Source organism: Maylandia zebra, linkage group LG7, assembly GCF_041146795.1.
Source record: "Maylandia zebra isolate NMK-2024a linkage group LG7, Mzebra_GT3a, whole genome shotgun sequence".
Classification (NCBI taxonomy): domain Eukaryota; kingdom Metazoa; phylum Chordata; class Actinopteri; order Cichliformes; family Cichlidae; genus Maylandia; species Maylandia zebra.
Window position 1 is genome coordinate 7,230,013 of NC_135173.1, and position 19,803 is coordinate 7,249,815.

A 19,803-nucleotide genomic window follows, 5' to 3' on the forward strand; every position below is an offset into this window, starting at 1 on the left:
TTCGAGCTGATAAGCTAATAAGACAACAGCAACTCAAGTTCAAAGCCAATTGTTGCACCCTAGGTATGCAGAAGAGCAATTCTTTGAAACTCTTTGATGATCAGACAGAAAATAAACTGAGGTTTGTTTGTTTTTTTCTTTAATCATGTGAAAGTTGCGTTGGTAGTTAATTCATGATGTTACCTTTACTTCACCTAATTATACTTAGAGAAAGAAAGGTGAAAGGTCACTCGCTGCGGAGGCAAAATGTTTGTGTTTTACTGTCAATACAACTGAAAACATTTTTATGTCTTTGGGTTTTATTATGTACTTAGCGGCTGAAAACATAGCTCAATCCAATTTAAATTTGGACTGAACACCAGAAAGAAGGAAAAGAGTTAAATACCATCTGCAGGCACTGTGTCCTTGGCCAAGACAAGTGGCTAAGGCCTGAAATGAACCTTATTTTTGTACCCGAATGCAAATAAAAATGCCCGTCCTGTTATTTGGAAATCTATATCCCTTCTGTACATAGGCTGAATGCATATCTAAGACTTTATGGAGGTAATAAATCTGTGTCTTTGGAGGCTGATGCAGGAAAAATCAAAGCTGAAGGAGGGTACAAATCAAAGTAGACGGCTTCCTGATGTGTTGTCTGCTTTAATGCTTCTGTTATAGTGTTTGACACAGCAGGTCGTACCTGGCTGCGTTGACTTGACATTTTAGAGCACAGCATTTTGTGGAATTGGCATTGGTTGAACTGCTGCTATGTCAAGTGCGTTTTTCAGAAGTTATTTTAAGTCAAACAATAGTGCAGTCCGCATGTGTCTGATTAGTGTGCATGTGTTCTTTCTCCTTCCCCTATTAGTGTACATGTTTACAAGTATACTCTGTGCCGAGTAAATAAACAACCAAAGTTTGCTACTAATTTACCAAAAGTTTTATCAGACTTGGACATTACCTGAAACATCGTGGGATGAATAAAGAAATATTTTTTAAAAATTGCAGGGGGCATGTGCACAAAACCTTATTTTCTCCTATTTGCTCTGGCTCATTGCATGCTGAAGATAAATGCTGTGTTCTGTTTGCACCAAGTTTATCAATTCTTGTTTAGAATGCTGCCAGCTTCTATCTAGCCTGAATACTGTAATTCTCCTTTCCCTTGTCTGTTTATTCTGCTGGGGAAAGCCTGTTTATTTTCCTGACAGCCAGGCAGGCTTGCAAGAGGTGAAGTTGGCAGAGAACCCACTCTTAAACCTGAATCCTCTGGCTTTCTGTTTTGAAGATATTACTTTTGCTAAAGAAAAGCTTCTTGCAGTATGAAGCTGCTGTTTTGTAAACATTTTAAATGGGTAATTTATGGAGGTGGTGAGCCGGGTTTATAATTTATGAGACATTACTGATCACCTCGACTCAATCAATATCACTTTTTTTTTCTCTCGGTGTGTTGTTTAATAGACATACAGTGACAGACTGATTTTGGACCAGTTGTGTTTGCAGTAAGTGGAGGAAGTCCAGTTTAACATGCTATTCAGGGTGAAGCTTTTTGCTTTTTTATACAAAGTTACTTTTATTAGTATAAATGCATTTAAAATCTTTTAAATGTGCTTTGTTGCACAGATGATTTTATGTAATTTGTTTAGAGACACACTGCACTATTTTTCATTTATTGTCTTTTCAGTTACTCCATCATTTGGTTAGGCTCGTTTTAAGCTACGATAGCAACATTAAGAGTCCCATTTCCTCTTCCACCACATTGCTTCGTAAAGCAGAGTAATGATGATTTTTTAGGGCAGGGGAAGTAGCACTTGTCTAATCTCTATTAATAGATATATGCATATGCAGACTCTGTATGGAAAGACAAGTAGATTTTTTTTGTCCACCTTTAGTCCTCAAGTAATCAGAATACTATTAGGAAACAAATTTCAGGAGGAGTTGGTTACATGCAGGTAAGCAGTCCTTGTGGAGAAGAACAGAGGGATTACATTTGCTGAAATGCAATCTGGCAACCATGAATTACCGTCTGACAACGATTTAGGTTTTTGTTAGCTTTTTGAAATTCCTCTGCATCTTAAACAATAATCATTGTCTTGAGCCAGATATCCAGGTTACAGTGGGAAATTAGCTATTGCCCCAGAAGGCTGAGTCAGCTGAGGAGACGATGGGTTTCTGGATTGTTACAATGCTACTGAACAGTCATAGTACAAACAAAATGGGCATTTTGATATCTCGTCCTCTTCTTCTTCCTAAAAAAAAGATGTATTTCCTTCCAACTCCACATAAGTTTCCTCCCACACAAAGACATCCAAGTGAGTTGGATTAGAAAGTGTGAATTGCCTATAGATATGTTGCCTATGAATATCAGTCTAGTTACAGACTATTTAAAGTTTCCTTCTGATGGACAGTCAACTACCCCAACATACTTCCCTGCCTTCTGTCCATTGTATTGGCTGCCATCATTATAAGAAGGCAGACAAGAAAAGGATTCAATGCATGTTTACTCAATGCCAAGGGTTTAAAACGTGAAATATTAAACAAGCTCATCTGATCTCCTCTACAAAGCTTCAAGAACCTCTGTGTTCATCCACACAATGAAGCTATTTCTACTTCTCACTCCACTGTAACCATTTGAACAGACCTGCCTAAGGCCACAGCTGAGCTGAGTTGAGTAGAGCAGAAAATAGCCTAATCCTTTTGGCAGCTACAATGAACGGACCCTATTCAGTCCCTCTAAAACCAACTGAGCAATGCCAAGACTCAGATCCTACAGTTTAGCCAAGCATTCGTTAGACATTAGTCTCACTTGATGATGCATATTTTGACACACATCCTCTGCGTAACAGAATTCAAACACAAACTGAATGTGTATGTGTGGTCACATTCATCTACCATTTGTAAACATAGATTCTCGGCGTTGGAACAGATTCGATTCAAAGTGCGTTTACGAGAAAGTATTTCTTGTCAGCACTGAAAGGCAAAGCCATACCAGCCAGGCAGCCAACCAGCAGCCTGTTCATTTTCTTTTCTGAGAAAGATGTGAGGATAATTCATTAGGACTGTAAGAGGCATCAGTAGTGCTCAGAGAAGCCAACTGCATTTATTTTGGATGGCTCGATAGTTTTCCATATGCGTTTGTTGCATGATACAGATGTAAAGCCCAGTTGAAAATATAAATTTATCACCAAAATTAAACATTTTTATAGGTCTATATAGGCTTCAAGCTGCTTAATTTTGTATACCATCCTTCTTCTAAAGGATGGTATAGGCTCTAGTCAGTGTTCAGAGAGATAATGAAGGAAAAACTGAAGGACCTCCCTTTAGTATTTAGAGAATTTCACCAGCTCTTACTATCGCTGCCCTGCAGACACTTCCAGGTTGCACCTTCACTTCAACAAGCCAACATCAGAACTGTCTTAAACATTAATACTAGAACCTGCAGTAACAAAAACTGAAAACCGTTTAACACATTTAAATATTTGGTTTGATGAGTCTTGAAATATGTGATTATTACGGTGCTGTAGGGATTAGTGTCTTTCTCTTGCTCATTGCCACAGTATTACCTGGACGACTCTAAAAATGGTAAACGACTAGATCGGGTCGAGTGATTTGGCAGGATTATGTTTCAGTAATAAAATGTCTTTTGTTGTTCTAAGGTTACCAGAGTACTCTTAATGTAAGCTTGCAAGAATATTGCTAAATTATTGAAGCACCCCTTTAAATTTGTTTATTAGTTTTGTTAATTAGTTAATGTGAAGGGGGGAAAGATACAGTGATAATATTTTACCATTCCTGATTGGCCAAAAAATTTAACAGCACTCCTCCAAGCCCCCAGCAAGAACTGAAGTTGGTCACCAAGAGGTCCTTGTGCCCAAGTAACCACCTTGGTTTCGTTCAAGGTAAAAGCAAAATGAGAAATCTGCAGAAACATGTTTTTTCTATTAAGATAAACCTTTTATAAACTTCTTGTTGTCACATTCTTTTAGTCAGGGTCATGGTCATATCAGCTGGTGGAATCTAACACAGAGCTGTGTGAGCGTCAGAACCCCGTCTGTAAAGTATTCTGCATCATGCCCACCTTTGAAACCAAAGCTGTACTAAGTACAAACACATATACACTTTCTGGTTACTTTATGAAGTATACCTGTTGGATGCTTGTTGTCACAAATATCTAATCAGCCGATCGTATCACTGCAACTCGTTGCATCTAGGCAACCTGGTACTAGAAAAATCTACCTAATAAAGTATGTGTGTGTGAGCAGCTGACCACCGTGATTAGTGGATTTCCTTTGGGGGTTATTAAAATGAATAAAATGCATTGGCATAAAATGTAACCTCTTCCATCTGCTCACTAAACCATCACCTTTTTTGAGATGAGATAGCCTTTATTTGTCAGTTGCAGGTCTTTTGCCCACAACCGAGATGACAGACCTTGCCGACCGTACATACAATACACAAACATCACATTGGGGAGACAGGTCAGGCTAGGTAGCAAGAAAAAAACATCGAAATGTGTAACACAGAAGGATAATACAGGAATGCACAGATATCAACACACCATAGCACAATAAACACCGACAAGCAACATGGGAAAGTGTTCCAGTGTGTACATCTGATCTGGGACCGCTGCAATCTTTCGACTGCGCCTCCAGCTAACCCGATGTCCACATCAGACGGGAGGTAAGCGTTGGAGGTGGCGTTGGATCCGGGGTAGGGAGGGTGATACGTCAGTGAGTGCTTATCAGTGTGTATCACTGGTCTCTCGATCTCCCGTTGGAGAACCGCGAGCTTCCCCATGATGGTATCAAACTTGCGGTCCGTGGTGTTGTCATTCTTTTACTCAGAGAGCCGATTCTGAGAACTCACGACTGCAGTTTTCTTTTCAAAGCAAAGACAGTTTTAAAAATTGCGATGGTGGCAAAGCTAAGATTCTTACGCTGTATTTGTCACATCTAAGAAGAGTTTTCTTTTGCAGAATTCTTTTATGTTAGTTGCTATTGTTGCATTCTTAAATACAGTACATTTCATGATGTTATTGACTCCTAAGTCCGAGGTGGAGATTGTCTTGTATGACATGTCCAAATTCTCCAACAAATGACAGGGCATTGACTTTCCCAAAAATGGTTCCTTGTCCTGAGGATGACAGATAAAAGCATTACCTCTCTCTGTCCCTTTTGCTTCTTCTGATAAGATAAGGGGGGTCACATTGGCTGTGTAAACAGAGCTTTTCTACTTCAACAGCCTTTTATCTAAGCTTTGTTTGGTCTTTTCTTATTCTAAGCTTATTTTAGTCAATGTATGTAGCTTCTGACATCCACCAGTTCACAGAGCAGTGATTTATTTAGTGTGATTGTCTCTCTGCAGAGTGAACCGTTTTGAAAGTGTTTCATTGTCTCGTCACGTCTTTTGTGCAAACGTCAACTTTTACCTACTTTTGAAACTACACTTACACCTACCCTCGCTACTTGACACGTCTCCGACGACTCTTCCAATCTATTTTAAATGGATATAGAATGGAGGCATTCAGTAAAGTGTCTCGGAAATCATTTAATTTCATGGACATTTGAAAGATAAAATTGTGGCTTCATCATAAACCCTTTTGTGTGCTCTGGCACGTTTGAGTCTCCCTGGATATATTAAGCTGTCTGGCTGTTTTTGCTGAATTCGATCCAGATCAGCCGCTCTATGTGCATGTGAATATGCAGACAGTATTCGAAACATTTACATTTTGGTGTGCACAGCCTCTCGATAAAAGTCTTCTCAGGCCTCTGGCTCTCTGTGCACTCTGCCGTGCTTGGCTGAATCCCCTGCCTGGCATCACATCTGTGGCTCCATGGTCTGAGGATATGTGCTGTCTGGAGCGTAAAGGCTGTTTTGTGATGCTGTGGACCAAACAACAGCATGTGCATGCCGATATTTACCACTAAAGGCAGTGGAGACATTAATATAAAGCGCTAATTAAAATTCCCTTTTCAGAATCCCGGACCTTTTTAAATCCAATACTATGATTGTTTTTATGAAAACATAGCAGTTTTGCTGATGTAATTAAAGGAAGCCGAAAACTCAGACTTTTTGGCGTAAGACCCGTAAGGATTGTGGTGTGTTTTTTTTGTTGTTGTTTTTTAAACAAATGTCAGTGACAGTTGGCACATGAATCTGCTTTTTTTTGCGAAGTTAAACTGCAAATGTCTGCATGTCACAAGGCGTTTTCTTGGCCAAGCCGTCTGGCTGTCCATAGTGCTGACGATGTGTGATCTTAGCCATTGCGGGTAATGGCACGCTCCCTGGCCTGTGTAATAAAGGACAGCAAAACATCTCTTTTAAAATTAGTTCTCCCTTCATTTTTACTCACTCCTAGGAAATTATGACCACTGCAAAAGGACAGTTGTAAATTGCTTTAATATGTAGCAAAATGTCAGGTTAAAACAAACAAATGCGAGTTGGATTTATAATTTTTAAGTCTAATTTCCAAAAACATAAATCAGTAACTGCATTGAATACCTTCACATTAAAGCCTACACTGGTGTGTAGCAGTGACCCACTGCTGCATTAAATTACAGCAGAAGCACTTAGTGTTTTTTATGTTTTCAAATATAGATCTCTTCTATGATTGTTTTATGTTAAATTGGTTCCTTAATAGGGCTGAACGATATATCGCATTTGCGATAATATCGCGACATGATCAAGTGCAATTTTCTAACCGCAAAGGCTGCGATTATACTCTGGACATGTCCAAATTCATGGGCTGCATCCTCCTGAGGCCGCATTTGTAGACCGATTACGTCACAGCGACGCGCCGAAGGCTGTCCAAATTACTACCATATCCCAGAATTCATAGCGCGGCCCAGCCAAACTCCAGTTTCCAACAATGGCGGCCGCTACTAAGTTTTAAAATTACTCATACTAATCTTTCTGGGTCACAAAATAAACTTTTAACATATTTTCAGGCGAGAAAGTAGTTGTGTAAACATCAAATATCTGCTCGGTTTATCAAGATATCCCATATTTGCAAAAGTGCTTCGACGTTTTCAGAGGCGTCTGCTACCCACCAGCTCGACAGCTAGCCGGGAGCTCGAGGGTTACTGATGCGGCCGAGAACGGCACAACTCCCGGCACATCATTTTCAGATCACCGCGGAGTTTCGCTGTAGAGGTCTGCGCGGGAATGTTTTTTTAGTCCCGCTCCCGCCCGCTCCCGCAAGGTTTTGTACCGCACCCGACCGCTCCCGCTGTATATTCAGTCTTTGTTCACCCGCTGCCCGCTTAGAATAATTTTCTACCCGACCCGACCGTTCCCGCTAAATTTAGATCTGGTTTCCAAAATCTCACATTTAAATGGGGTACCACCAAAAAATAGAGATAACAGATAAAACTGCAGGTTGTGCAATGATTGTATTTATTTTTCTTAAACAAGATGCATTTATCTGTCAACATGCAACATTTATCTTTTAACATGGAAAACGTGTTGCAAAAATAAAATAAATAAAAACGAATACAGCATTGTGGCCTACTGCAAAAAGCACTGATCCATGCGCTCAGTGCGTGTAACAGGCGTGAGCACTGGCTGTACCAGTGCTCAATTAGAATGAGGAAATCACAGATATGCTGTTCCGAAAAAATGTCGGGCACGCTATATTTTCAGACCGCCCGCTCCCGTTCAAATTACACCAGAGTTACCGACCGCTACCGCATTTTATTTGGAAATTTATTCCCGCGCCGCAAGAAATCTGGTCGGGTCCCGCGGCTCCCGCGGGACAGCCGCGGGAATGCAGACCTCTATTTCGCTGCTCGGGTTAAACGTAATATATAAGTCACTTAGACAACCTAAAAATGTTATTGTTGGGCTTTTTTCAGTGTTTTGTTTGTTCGTGAGTAAATCGGTTTGGCTGAGATTAAAGTTATTAGATTAGATAAAATAAAACTTTATTAATCCCCCGGGTGGGTTCCTCCTTGGTTTTCACACAGCTGACTAAACGTCAAACAGAAAACTTATTAAACAGAAGTATGAGACAGTCGAGAATTTACGCCAGTGTCTGGTTATATTTTAGATAGCAAGAAGCAGACGGCCGAGTTTATTAAACTCCACCGAGACAGCGGTGACGCTAATCAGAACTAGCCTTCTGATTAGCTAATCAGAACTAGACCGTCCAATTTCACGCCTTTAAATTTTAAAGGCGTGTTTGTGTGTGTGTTTATACAATTGCTATTATGTTTGCACTTTATGTGTAATGTTACTGACTGCAGAGATCAGTAAGATGTGTGTATTTTTTATTTATTAGTTTTATTTATTTAATATTATTTTTTAATTGAATGACTGTCTAGTAGTTCACAGATGTCGAAAAACTGAGTGTGGTAAAGCCACTGATTTTGTTTATGTATATTTCTGCAATCTGCACATTGTACTGACTTTCATTTTAATGTTTACACCAGGGTTCCTTGTCAGCACTTTATGCTCAGATGTTTGTAAGCTAAAAATAAACTGTTGTGTATGTTCAAATATACTGTTGTGATTGAAGAAGTTAAATAAAAATGTCAGTCATCAATTCATGCATCACCTCATGTCATCATAACAGAGGTCTGTCTTCCAGGAAAGAACAGTTTAAAATTAATGTAATATAGTATTGGCCATACTATATGATGTATTGCTTGTCTTTGTTTAATAATACAGAAGACAAAGACCTTAAAAAATAATCGCATATCACATCGCAATCGCAATATTGGGGCAAATTAGATTATTTTCCATAATCGTTCAGCCCTATTCCTTAATATATAAAAATGTAGGAATTTAACTTGTGGCAGGTCGGGCCAGGTTAGCACTGATCGCCCAGCTTTCTCAGTAATTAAAGAGAACTACACCCTAGCATCTGCCATTAACATAAAATCTTCTCACTCATACTTTTGTTGTGTGGAAACGGGTATTGTCGCAGTCACACTAGTGGTCTTATGGCTCCATTTTGTATGATCTGAAATGACTGACGGCCACCATTCAACACCCACTCTGCGCTCGCAGCACATAATAACACACTGATTTGTGTGGACGAGCTTGTAAAGCCAGCCAGTGAGACGTTTGTCAGACACGCAATTGTGAGCTAAAATGTAATGAGTGGGCAGGTCTGTGCCTCTTTAGTGCTCTGATTAGACAATGGGTACTCACTAAAAGGTCTGCTCCCCACTTCACATGCAGACAGAGATGTCCTGTTGTACAGAAAACAACAGCCCACACTCTGATCAGCTGAGACTATAGACTATGCTGCAAGCTTTTACTATAGCAAATGCAATAAGATGACCGATTTGTGTGTCTGTATAGCAAGTTATAGCTTAAGTTGTAAAGGGTTATAAAGTGTTTTGCTGATATGGCCTCCCCATCTAACACATTGCAGTTCAGCTCATGTGTGTGTGTTCCTGTTTAGACATCTTTGTGAGGACCAAAACTGGCATTCTACTATACTTGTGAGGACCAACAGTCATTTGTGAGGACACACACGTTGGTCCTCACGAGTTTAAAGGCTTTTTTGAGGCTCAAAATGTGGTTTTAGTGTCAGGTTTACAATTAGGTTATGGTTATGGTTAGGTTTAGGGTGAGAGTTAGGATTAGGTATTCATTTTTGATGGTTAGGGTTGGGGCAGGACAAGTTCCTGCCTCAAGTGGAGGAGTTTAAGTATCTCGGGTCTTGTTCACGAGTGATGGAAGAAGGGAGCCGGAGATCGACAGACGGATTGGTGCTGCGGCTGCAGCGATGTGGACGCTGTACCGGTCTGTCGTGGTGAAGAGAGAGCTGAGCGTAAAAGTGAAGCTCTCATTTTACTGGTCAGTCTACTTCCCTACCTTCACCTATGGCCACGAGCTGTGGGTAGTGACCGAAAGAAGAGATTGCGGATACAAGCAGCGGAAATGAGCTTCCTCCGAAGGGTGGCTGGCCTCTCCCTTAGAGATAGGGTGAGAAGTTCGGCCATCTGGGAGGGGCTCAGAGTAGAGCCGCTGCTCCTCCACATCGAAAGGAGCCAGTTCAGGTGGTTCAGGCATCTGACAAGGTATGTCCCACCGGGAGGAGGCCCCGGGGCAGACACATGACAGGCTGGAGAGATAATATCTCTCGGCTGGCCTGGAGGTTTTCAGAAGAATTTCACTCGCATGTACTGTACCAGTGTACCTGCACATGTGATGTGACAATAAAAGTGATTTGATTTGAGGTGCTAGAGGAGGTGGCTGGGGAGAGGTAGGTCTGGGCTTCTCTGCTCAGGCTGGGATAAGCGGGAAAAAAATGGATGGATAGTTCGGGTTAGAGATGTCGTTCAGCCATCACTAAGATAGCTGAACCACCGTGTGTGTGTGTGTGTGTGTGTGTGTGTGTGTGTGTGTGTGTGTGTGTGTGTGTGTGTGTGTGTGTGTGTGTGTGTGTGTGTGTGTGTGTGTGTGGTTCTTTAAATGTGCCAACTGAGTGCTGCTGTTTATGTAATATGAAACTAGTTAAGAGCAAAACAGTGTAGTTCAATTTAGCAATGACAACTTGTTAAATGCATTTGTGTTGCCTTATATCCTGCCATATGTGCCAAGGTGCTTCTGTAAGAGCCTGTGAAAAATAATCCCTGTTACGCAAATTGATTGCTTGTTTAAAAATCACATTAAGGTTTGTAGTTGACAGCTTAGGTCATAAAATGAATGATTTGTAACAAAGTTCAGCTTTGGGGGGTTTTTTTGGTTGGGTTTCCACATCATTCTTTTTTCTGTTATAAATTGTGACTTTGTCACAAAAACGACATGGGTGGAATAAGTAATAACACAGCAGTGATTCTCTGCTAAAACATATCCGAGTGAACAAAACTGCGAGTTAGCGGGTGGGTAATGTATCACAGATCCACACAAAGTCTAATCAGAATCTCAGCTGGAGGTGTAGCCACACTCCCGCCCTGTGAAACGACTTTGTCCTCTGGCTCATCATAAGCGAGGTTAGGAGATCAAAAAGGAAGTAATTAGCTTTGTTCTGATAACATACACTCAACACATCCCCCCCGACAGGTGTGAAACACTGCACTTCCTAATCAGATACCTGCACTGTAATCAGGAGACAATCTTAATGACCTGTCATAAATGCCAAATGCTCACTTCTGTTTCCCATCTCATCACACTGCTTCTCCCCAAAAGTCAATGAAACAAATTAAATTCTTTTCCGGTAATGACTACCTTTTTGCTTGGAATCATGCAAAGCTCTGCATTTTTCAATTAAACTCGCCATTGTTTATAATAGAAAAAGATCTAATAAAGATATTGATAAAGTGTGTTTGTAGGGGGTTGGAATAGTTTCCATTTGTGAAGTTTTGGTCTATTTGACATGTAGACTACGCTCTATAGGCAACCTGTCTCTTCTCTGAAACTCAAGACTGGTTCAAGGAATTATTGATGGTCTTTGTGAATAATTCATGGGCATTGATAAAGTCTCGTATTTCATTTGGATGGCCTGTGGCCAGTGACTGTCAAAGGTAAAGTTAGTTTTTGACAGGCTTTTGTACTTGTCCTCAGGTTTCTATTCAGTCTTTTTTTCGGACAGCAGTGTCACAAAAGAAAATATTTCTAATACTTTTTTTTCTTAAAACATTGAGTGATGCAGTACCTCAGCACTGTTTCCTCACAGCAAGAAGGCCCAAGGTTTGAATCTGCTTGCCAGCTGAGGCCTCACTATGTAGAATTTGCGTGTTCTCCATGTGCCTGCACAGAGTTCTCTCCGGGCATTTTGGCTTCGTTCTGTGGTCCAAAGTTATGCATGTTAGGTAAACTGGTGATTCTGGGTTAGGATTTTTCTGCCTGTTGTCCTGTCTGAATATTATGTACAATGAGTTTAATACTACTTGTACATGTTTTTATAGTATAGTATACTACTATATACACTATACACTGTATTAGATACATCTTGCTAATGCAGGATTTGACCCTAAAAAAGTTTTGGAAACATTCCTCAAAGATTTTTGTCCATGTTGACATGAGAGCATCACACAGTTGATGCAGATTAGTCGGATATACATCTATGATGAAATTCTCTGATTCTATCGCATCCCAAAAGTGCTCTATTGGCTGAGATCTGGTAACTGTGGAGTCCATTTGAGTACAGTGAATTCATTGTTATGTTCAAGATACCAGTTTGAGGCCCAGCCAGTGCACTCACGCTGAACCCAAGAATGAATGGTCAGAGTTGCATCTGGTATAAAATCTTTGCCAAATTAAACATGCGGATCATCAAGAATGAGATTTCCATACTAGTTAGCAACAAGCGCCTCCGGTGCAGTTGGCCAGCAGGTTACCGGTGGAAATTGTCGTGCTGTTGGCTGAAGACAAAGGAAGAGGAGATGGGAAAGGCAGGTGAGAGTAGGGACTTTAAATGTCAGGACCGTAGCACAGGACGAGGGCTGGCTGATATGAAAATTAATATAATGCGTTTTCAGGAGACTAGGTAGATGGGAAGCAAGGCCAGGAGTGTTTGAGGTGGATTCAGACTGTTCCACCATGGTGTGGACAGGAAGCGAAATGGAGTAGGAGTAATCTTGAAGGAAGAGTGTGTGGATAGTTTTGTGGAGATGAAGAGAGTTTCAGACCAGGGTGGACAGGATTAGAAATAGTGTATCAGCTCAGGTTGAGCAGTTTGGAGACAAAGTTAGAGAAGCAAGGCTGATGGTTTGGACATGTGCAGACGAGGGATAGTGAAATTGGAAAAAGGATGCTGAATATCAAGCTGTCAGGTCGGAGGAAAAGAGGAAGACCTCAACTGCGAACGTTTGAGGCTGAAACTTGAAGGGGAGAAAAATGTGCGTTTAAGACCGTTAAAAATGAAAGTGCAAAAAGTACGATTAGAGTAACACGCAAACATCATGTTGGATTTATTAAGTCACAATTTCAGTTGTTTCACAGAACAATTTTTCTTTTTTTTTGAATGCTATATTTGCAGCTCCTCTTTAATAAAGCACCCCAACAGTTTTTCACTTGTTGATACTTATCGTGCTGTGTGGAAAAGAAATCTCATGTGTCCTTTATGGTTCTAATTGCACATCAGGTTCACCACAGAGGTTACAGCTCTCTGTGTTGTTACAAGTATTAAATTATACGGCTGTCTAAATGAGAAGCCCTTAAATGTCAAAGGCATATCAGGCTTTTTGACATCTATTGTTAAAGCTGTAAGACATGCGTGTGCCGCAGTTCTAACGAGGGCCAATGGGCTTGTGTTTCTCTTTTGATTGCGTATTTATTTTTAGCAATACTTTAGCTGCCCTGTTATTTAAACATCCAGCACAGCTGGAACATTAACTGCCATTTTCGCTAATTTTATTTAGCTTTCAGAGCCTTTGTGGGGGTTTTTTAAAGTTCTTTTCTTTTCTTATGACCCATCTTTTCATTCACTTTCACCTTTTCTCTTGCCAGGCATGGAACACGGTGTGCAGGAGAAGTTGCAGCTGCAGCAAACAATGGTGTATGTGGCGTGGGTGTGGCCTATAATGCTAAAATTGGAGGTGAGTTAAGCACACGATTGATATTTTTCATTTGGCAGAAGGTTTAATCAGTATTATACTCATTTAAATGAGTTTATGATAATTTCACTTAGAACTGATACAGAACAAAATACACATTCACCATTAATAACTTGGAAGTTAATGTCTTTCTTCTAAGATCTCTGGGACTTTGGGGTTTGTGTCAGAACGACAATTTTGCAGCAGCTCAGGCTTCGCATTATATTAATGATCCAGTGATAGATTTTAAAGCTAATATCCATAATGTTTTTTTCTGGACCACTGACTCTCATTTACTGACTGACTGACTCTGTATTGTTCAGATGTACAAGTGAGAGTGTGCTGCAGAGATAGGCAGTATTATGCAGTGAATAGTTCTTTATCCAAAGCCTGTGAGATGAATTGCTTTTGATCATTTGCTGCAGTTTTTCTTGCCTGGAAATAAGTAGATCATGACTTAATTAAAACTCCTATGCTCCAGTAAAACAAATAAAATGGTCACTGCAACGATTTCATCCCTGCATTTAAAGCGGTTAGGTTCATGTTCAATGTTTATGAAAGGCTCAATCTGATTTTCTTAATTCGTGTCAGTGCTTTCATTGTGCTGCCCTCCACCTTTATTTGGCTCTCCACATAAAACGTAATATTTTTTAAAATTAATTTGTTTATTTTAATCAAGTCGGATTTCCAAAGTTAGTTAAACTGTTGATACATATTCATATGTTTATATGAAAGTTAGTCAAAATTAGACTCTTTGGGGAGAATCTTTTCCAATCAGTAATTAAGCTGTCAGCCTGTGCAGATATACGTACAGAAAGATGCTGTATGTAGAGCAGTTCATTCAAATTAAATCTGCGAAAACAAATCAAGTCTGGAAGGATTATTTTTCCTCCTGAATATTTTTGTGTTTGATAAATTATTCCAAGAAGGCCTTTAGTAACTTTTGTCATCAAACAATCTGTCAATGCCATGATGGCAGCCAACAAGACTCAGCGGAGCCGGTGGAGCCCTGAGCAGCCTGTTCACAGATGTTACTCATAACTCTCCTTCTTTGTCTTCATTACCATTCATCTCCCGACAGAGCCGCACATTGGCCCCGCTCTCATAAATTATTCCTCTGTGAATCTGTTCACGTCACGGCATCAGTGGATTGCTTATAAACAGCTGTGATTCGCTCCCAAGCACTCAAGTTGTGTGTGTTTTTTGTGTGGGTGGGTATGCGTGTGTGAGCAGAAGCAGTCGTGTTTGTGCTAAAGCTAAAATATGTGTGTCCTTACAGAGTAATAATTAGCGATTAGTACTTAAAACCTGTAATTGACCCTACTTAGCTCACTCTGTGTTTCCTCTCCATCTACTGTACTTGGTTTCCTTGTGCCTGCACACACACTCATAGCTGCACCGGTAGCTGCTACCTGTGACTTGATAAAGCTGCAGGGAATTCACGCAAGTGTCTTACTCAGGAATCCTCAAGCCGCAGGAAGCTGATGAGAATTGTTACGACAGTAATTACCTTTACTGCTGCAGTGCAGCCCTCGCGTAACGATCACAGAGCAAACAATGTGCTTTATGTTGCATGTTTAGCGCAGTTACGTTTGCTTCGGGCTGCTTAGTATTCAAAGACGTGTTGCACTGAATGCCTGCGCCAACTCTGTAATTACAGCCTTGGTCACATCCCCACTGGTGTATGTTTGTTCCTACAGGGTTAGGCAGGTTCACTAGAACGAATTATTGAAGTCTTAATGCGGGGACGTTGTCAGTCTTAGTGTATCCTCTGAGGTCCGGGGGTCCTCTAACAGTAATGGACCTTATTTGAGGGTGGGTTATTTCACGCTTCTCTACAGCTATTAATGTTCAGAGGAATGATCTGAGGCTGCTCACATCAAAGACTCAGACAGGTTTGCGTTCAGGTATGATGAAAGGTGACATGCGGCGCTACCCTGTGGACACGGCAGACTGCTGAAGGCTCTGTAAACTCTCAGCTCATTTTTACCTGTGCGTGTGTGGCTTTCTCTCATCTGCAGACTCTTGGATTCTTCTGCTTGTCCTCTCTATAGGTTTTGGTGGGGTCAGGAAGGTTGGTTTAACAACCCCCTGGGTTTTGTTTACATGATGCTTAAATAGTGTAGTATCCACCAGAGCAGCATCCGTGGGCGAGCTTTGTGTGCTTACTCATTAAAACTGAGACTCTGTGAAGTCTTGGTTTCCTTGTGAAGAGCTTGGTTTTTCCGGTTTTCAGTTTTCTTGTGTTTTTCTTTTTCCAGCTGGAGAAAAAAAGAGAAAGAAAATTTACGTTCTAACTGATTCGCTTGACTTTTTTCTTCTTTTTCTTTTTATCAACTTACGCCTGTTTTGTCTCTAAGGTATCTCACAACTCCCTCTGCCGTCTGTCACACTGTCACTATTTCTTCATAACTTTCTCTTCGGTAACCTTATCTAAACCCTCCATTGTGTCTTTGTTTTAATAGGAGTTCGTATGTTGGATGGGGAGGTGACAGATGTAGTGGAGGCTCAGTCTCTTAGCCTGAACCCTCAGCACATCCACATTTACAGTGCCAGCTGGGGCCCGGAAGATGACGGCAAGTCTCTGGATGGCCCTGCCAAGCTGGCTAAGGAGGCTTTCCTCCAGGGAATCACCAAGGTCAGTCAGAGCACAAACATGGTCTTTTAATTTACTAATGTCTTGCATTTCTCATTTATAGTATCACTATCAAAGTCACATCACCTCTTTAGTGTAGTCAAAGGAGCTTGCAAAGAAAGTGTAATAAATCAACATTCTGGGAGACTCATATTTACTTGGTTTATGATGAGACGCCATCAAGCTTAGCTCAGCTTAGCTTACAAGCTGTGATCAAAAGGCTTCACAATTACACACAAAATAAAAAAACAGGAATCATCGTTCATTTAAATTTAGCTGTAGATTGCTGCCTGTGCAGAAGCAGTTTTAACCACTTATACCTGTGCATCTGAATGACCTCTACCGCGTTTGCTGAGGCTCTCTTTAATTTGTCTTTTATCTTGGGAATGAGGACAGAGTCACAAGGAGCCAGTAAAGTAAAGTAATGTAGGTGGTCTGCAAAGACTTTGTTGCTGAGGCCAAAAAAAACTCCCTTTCAATTAGGGCTGCTCGATTATGGCAAAAATGATAATCATAATAATTATTTTCACTGAAATTGAGATCACGATTATTTGACGATATTTATTTAACCCTTTAAGACCTACTATAGAACCAAGTCCACCAGAGCTTATATTATTTTTTTACATGCTGTAGTGCCATTTGTGGGAGCATTTCAAGTTGCTATACATCAATACAACTGTTATAGCCCATATTTTAATAATATGTATGCATTAAGTCCATAGTAATTACATAAATTGCAAAAAAGTGCAATAAACTACAAAAAAAATTGAAAATCGCTTTTGTTTTGTTTACATATATTTCTACTTGGAGAAATTTAAGAGGTTTATCCCTCAAAACTTTAAATACAATAAAGTTGCAAAAAATAGTTTCCCACCACAGGAAATTTATTTTGAGTGTCTTCATAGTTTTATTTTGGAGATAGAGCAATTTTTATATACTGCAGGAAAAACAAAAAACAATCCTATGATGCAAATTTGCAAAGAAAACAGCAGGTGCATCATTTCACTGTGGGAAGTGTTACGAACAGCTGATAGGAACGGCAAAGCGTGTTTCTGGAATATTATGTTTTTGTTCCTGCAAGCGCTTTTTATGCAATTTTTGCAAAGCTATATGTGGAACGAAACCGTGACCGAGGACAAGCTGATGGCATCAGATGTAAGTACAACTCCTCCGGTTTCATATGCAAAACAAATTATTGCGCTAGCTTACACGGTTCAGGTTCTACAGGGATTTAACAGTAGTTACGCAAAACGGAGCGTGCAGCTCTGACCGGCTTTAAAGGGTTAACAATAACTTTAAAAAAATAATATAAAATAGTGTGCAACACCACTGAAGTTTTTTTTTTTAAACTCTCTTTTCAACCAACGGCAGTCACTCTCCAAATAACTTCTGCTTAGCTTTCCGAGCTTCCCTCGGGTCCTCTTAATCAGCGGTCTCCAACCTTTTTTGCGCCACGGACCGGTTTATGCCCGACAATATTTTCACGGACCGGCCTTTAAGGTGTCGCAGATAAATGAGGGAGGGGCTAATAATCGGCTCAGTCATTTTTAATGATCGTTGAAAGCCCAGATCGTAATCGTGATTAAAATTCGATTAATTGAGCAGCCCTACTTTCAATGCACTTTGTGTCAGTGCGTGACGACCCCCAGTATACTTCAGTTTGTTTCCGCTGAATGTTCTACCTCAGATGTTACAGTGAAACTTTCATTGACAGTCTGACCCTGGGGGACACATTCACGGTGCACAACCCTGTGAATGTCAGAAAAACGATGACCACGCTCCTGGTTGAGCTTCTTACCTGATGCACCGCCTTCAGGCTTGGACACAGCAGACGCTTTCACTAAAACCAGCTTTTTGATCTGTGGGTAATAGCCGGAGACTCAGCTCTCATCGCAGCTGATGATGAATCTCAACATGAAAGCCGGGTCAGATTGACACAGAAGGTGGTATTTTTTATTTGCCAAAGTTTGAGACCCAAGGTGAAATTGGTCTGAAAAAGACTTCCTAGGAGTTATTTAAAAATGCCAGCTGTGTCCGAAGCAGTCCAGAGGTGCACAAGAAGACGATCTTAAGTGAGAGATGGGCTCAATTTAAATACGATGAGTAAGAGAGAATGTGTTTGGCTCAAAAGATTCAGTGTAAACATTCACTGGTTGATTTTTACATGAAACTGTTTTTATTGCATCACTGCTTGTTCTGTGTGCCTTTGCATTCCACAGTGATAAATTACTGAAATGCAGAAACCTCCAGATGCAAAAGTGTTGGAGATAGTTTTGGGCTCATGTTAGGCCAACAGAAACACAAAACAACAGGGACACACACTTTAACACAAAGACCAGCTGCATTCTCTGATAGTTGTCTTGTAGCTGGTCCCAAAAATGTTAATCAGTGAGTTTCAGAGGAGCAGTAGGTGGATTTTGTTGCTTTTATATAAAACTAGACTGCTTGTTTAAGCTCTTGGCTCACTTTGCAAAGAAGCAAAAAAGTGTGTGTGTGTGTGTGTGTGTGGGGGGGGGTTTATAAGTCAATCCAATCCGATATATTTTTGATTTTATAGCAGTTATAGAAGTTAAAGGACTCTTCCTTTCTCTTCTCTTCTTTTTCTCTTCATGCCAGGTAGGTTTTACCTTTTTCCCTTAATAAATTAAATCATCACTTAAAAACTGCAATTGGGATACATTTTGTTTAAAAAATTGTTTCAGTGCTGTGAAACATGCAACTGTGAAAAATATTTTTTAAAAACTGAAAAATCAAGAAGTGCACAAAGACTTTTTCACAGTAGTGGTCTTTCCAGCTGTAAATCACCAAAAAGTAATCAAGCGAAGCCTCATGATTCCCAAGCAGCTGGTGATGGTAAGGAGAAAAAAAGTCTCTCTTTTCCAGGAAGAACACTTTAATAGAACAAGTCAGAAAAGTTCTGGACAATTTTCTACCTGTACAGTCAGAGCATATTACTTTTTAATTGATGATGGCTTCCCAAGACTGAGGAGAAGGACAAACTCAAGGTTAGTTTGCAAAATTGCCCTCTGCTTAGTCATTCAAGCTTGAATAGAATAAAACATTAAACAGTTTGGACTATTATCTAAGTCTAATACCAACATTTTTCATGTGTCAGTATGTGGCATCAAAAGACGTTATGAGAATAGGCTAATGATAAATGTGAGATGGAAGATAACAGAAAGAGAGGAGCAGTCACTGATGCGGAACAACAGTTACATTAAAACTCTGCTCTAATTGGCATATAAATTAATGAAAATTTTCAGTGAAACCGAATGACTCATTTATAGAATCCCATAATGCAAAATGCTCCTGATATCATGGTGTGTTAGTGAGGAAAGAGTGCCTCACAGCAACAAAGCAGGAGCTGACTGGTTCAGTGTGTGCTCTCCTGGCAGCGAGATAACCCTTGGCACTGGACTGTTATCGTCTGGCTTCTGTAACCTGCAACCAGGACAGCGTCAGGCCATAAATTAAGAGTAGTATGTACAGCTTCTCTAGCCTCTACTGTTAGGACACAGTTTGATTTGGACTGCATCGCCCAGCAGATGTAGTCTTATCCTGGATTCCTTTGAGAGATCATTTGCGAGATGGGGATGTGGGAATCCATTAAGAAAATTAAATGGATAATCATTTTAAAAACGTACTGAACAAGCTTAGTTAAAATTTGTATTCGCATCCTATTGAATTTCCGTTGTACGATTA

General features: G+C 40.3%; 1 protein-coding gene across 2 annotated transcripts in view; it reads left to right on the forward strand.

The window, feature by feature from the left end:
- The window catches only part of furinb (furin (paired basic amino acid cleaving enzyme) b), a 96,458-nt gene that overhangs the window by 59,816 nt on the left and 16,839 nt on the right, over window positions 1-19,803 (forward strand). For both annotated transcript variants that reach the window (XM_004563421.5, XM_004563422.3), the window contains exons 7-8: window positions 13,381-13,469; window positions 15,932-16,104. In XM_004563421.5, coding sequence (XP_004563478.1) covers window positions 13,381-13,469; window positions 15,932-16,104 — 262 coding nt within the window. The remainder of the gene's footprint in view (window positions 1-13,380; window positions 13,470-15,931; window positions 16,105-19,803) is intronic.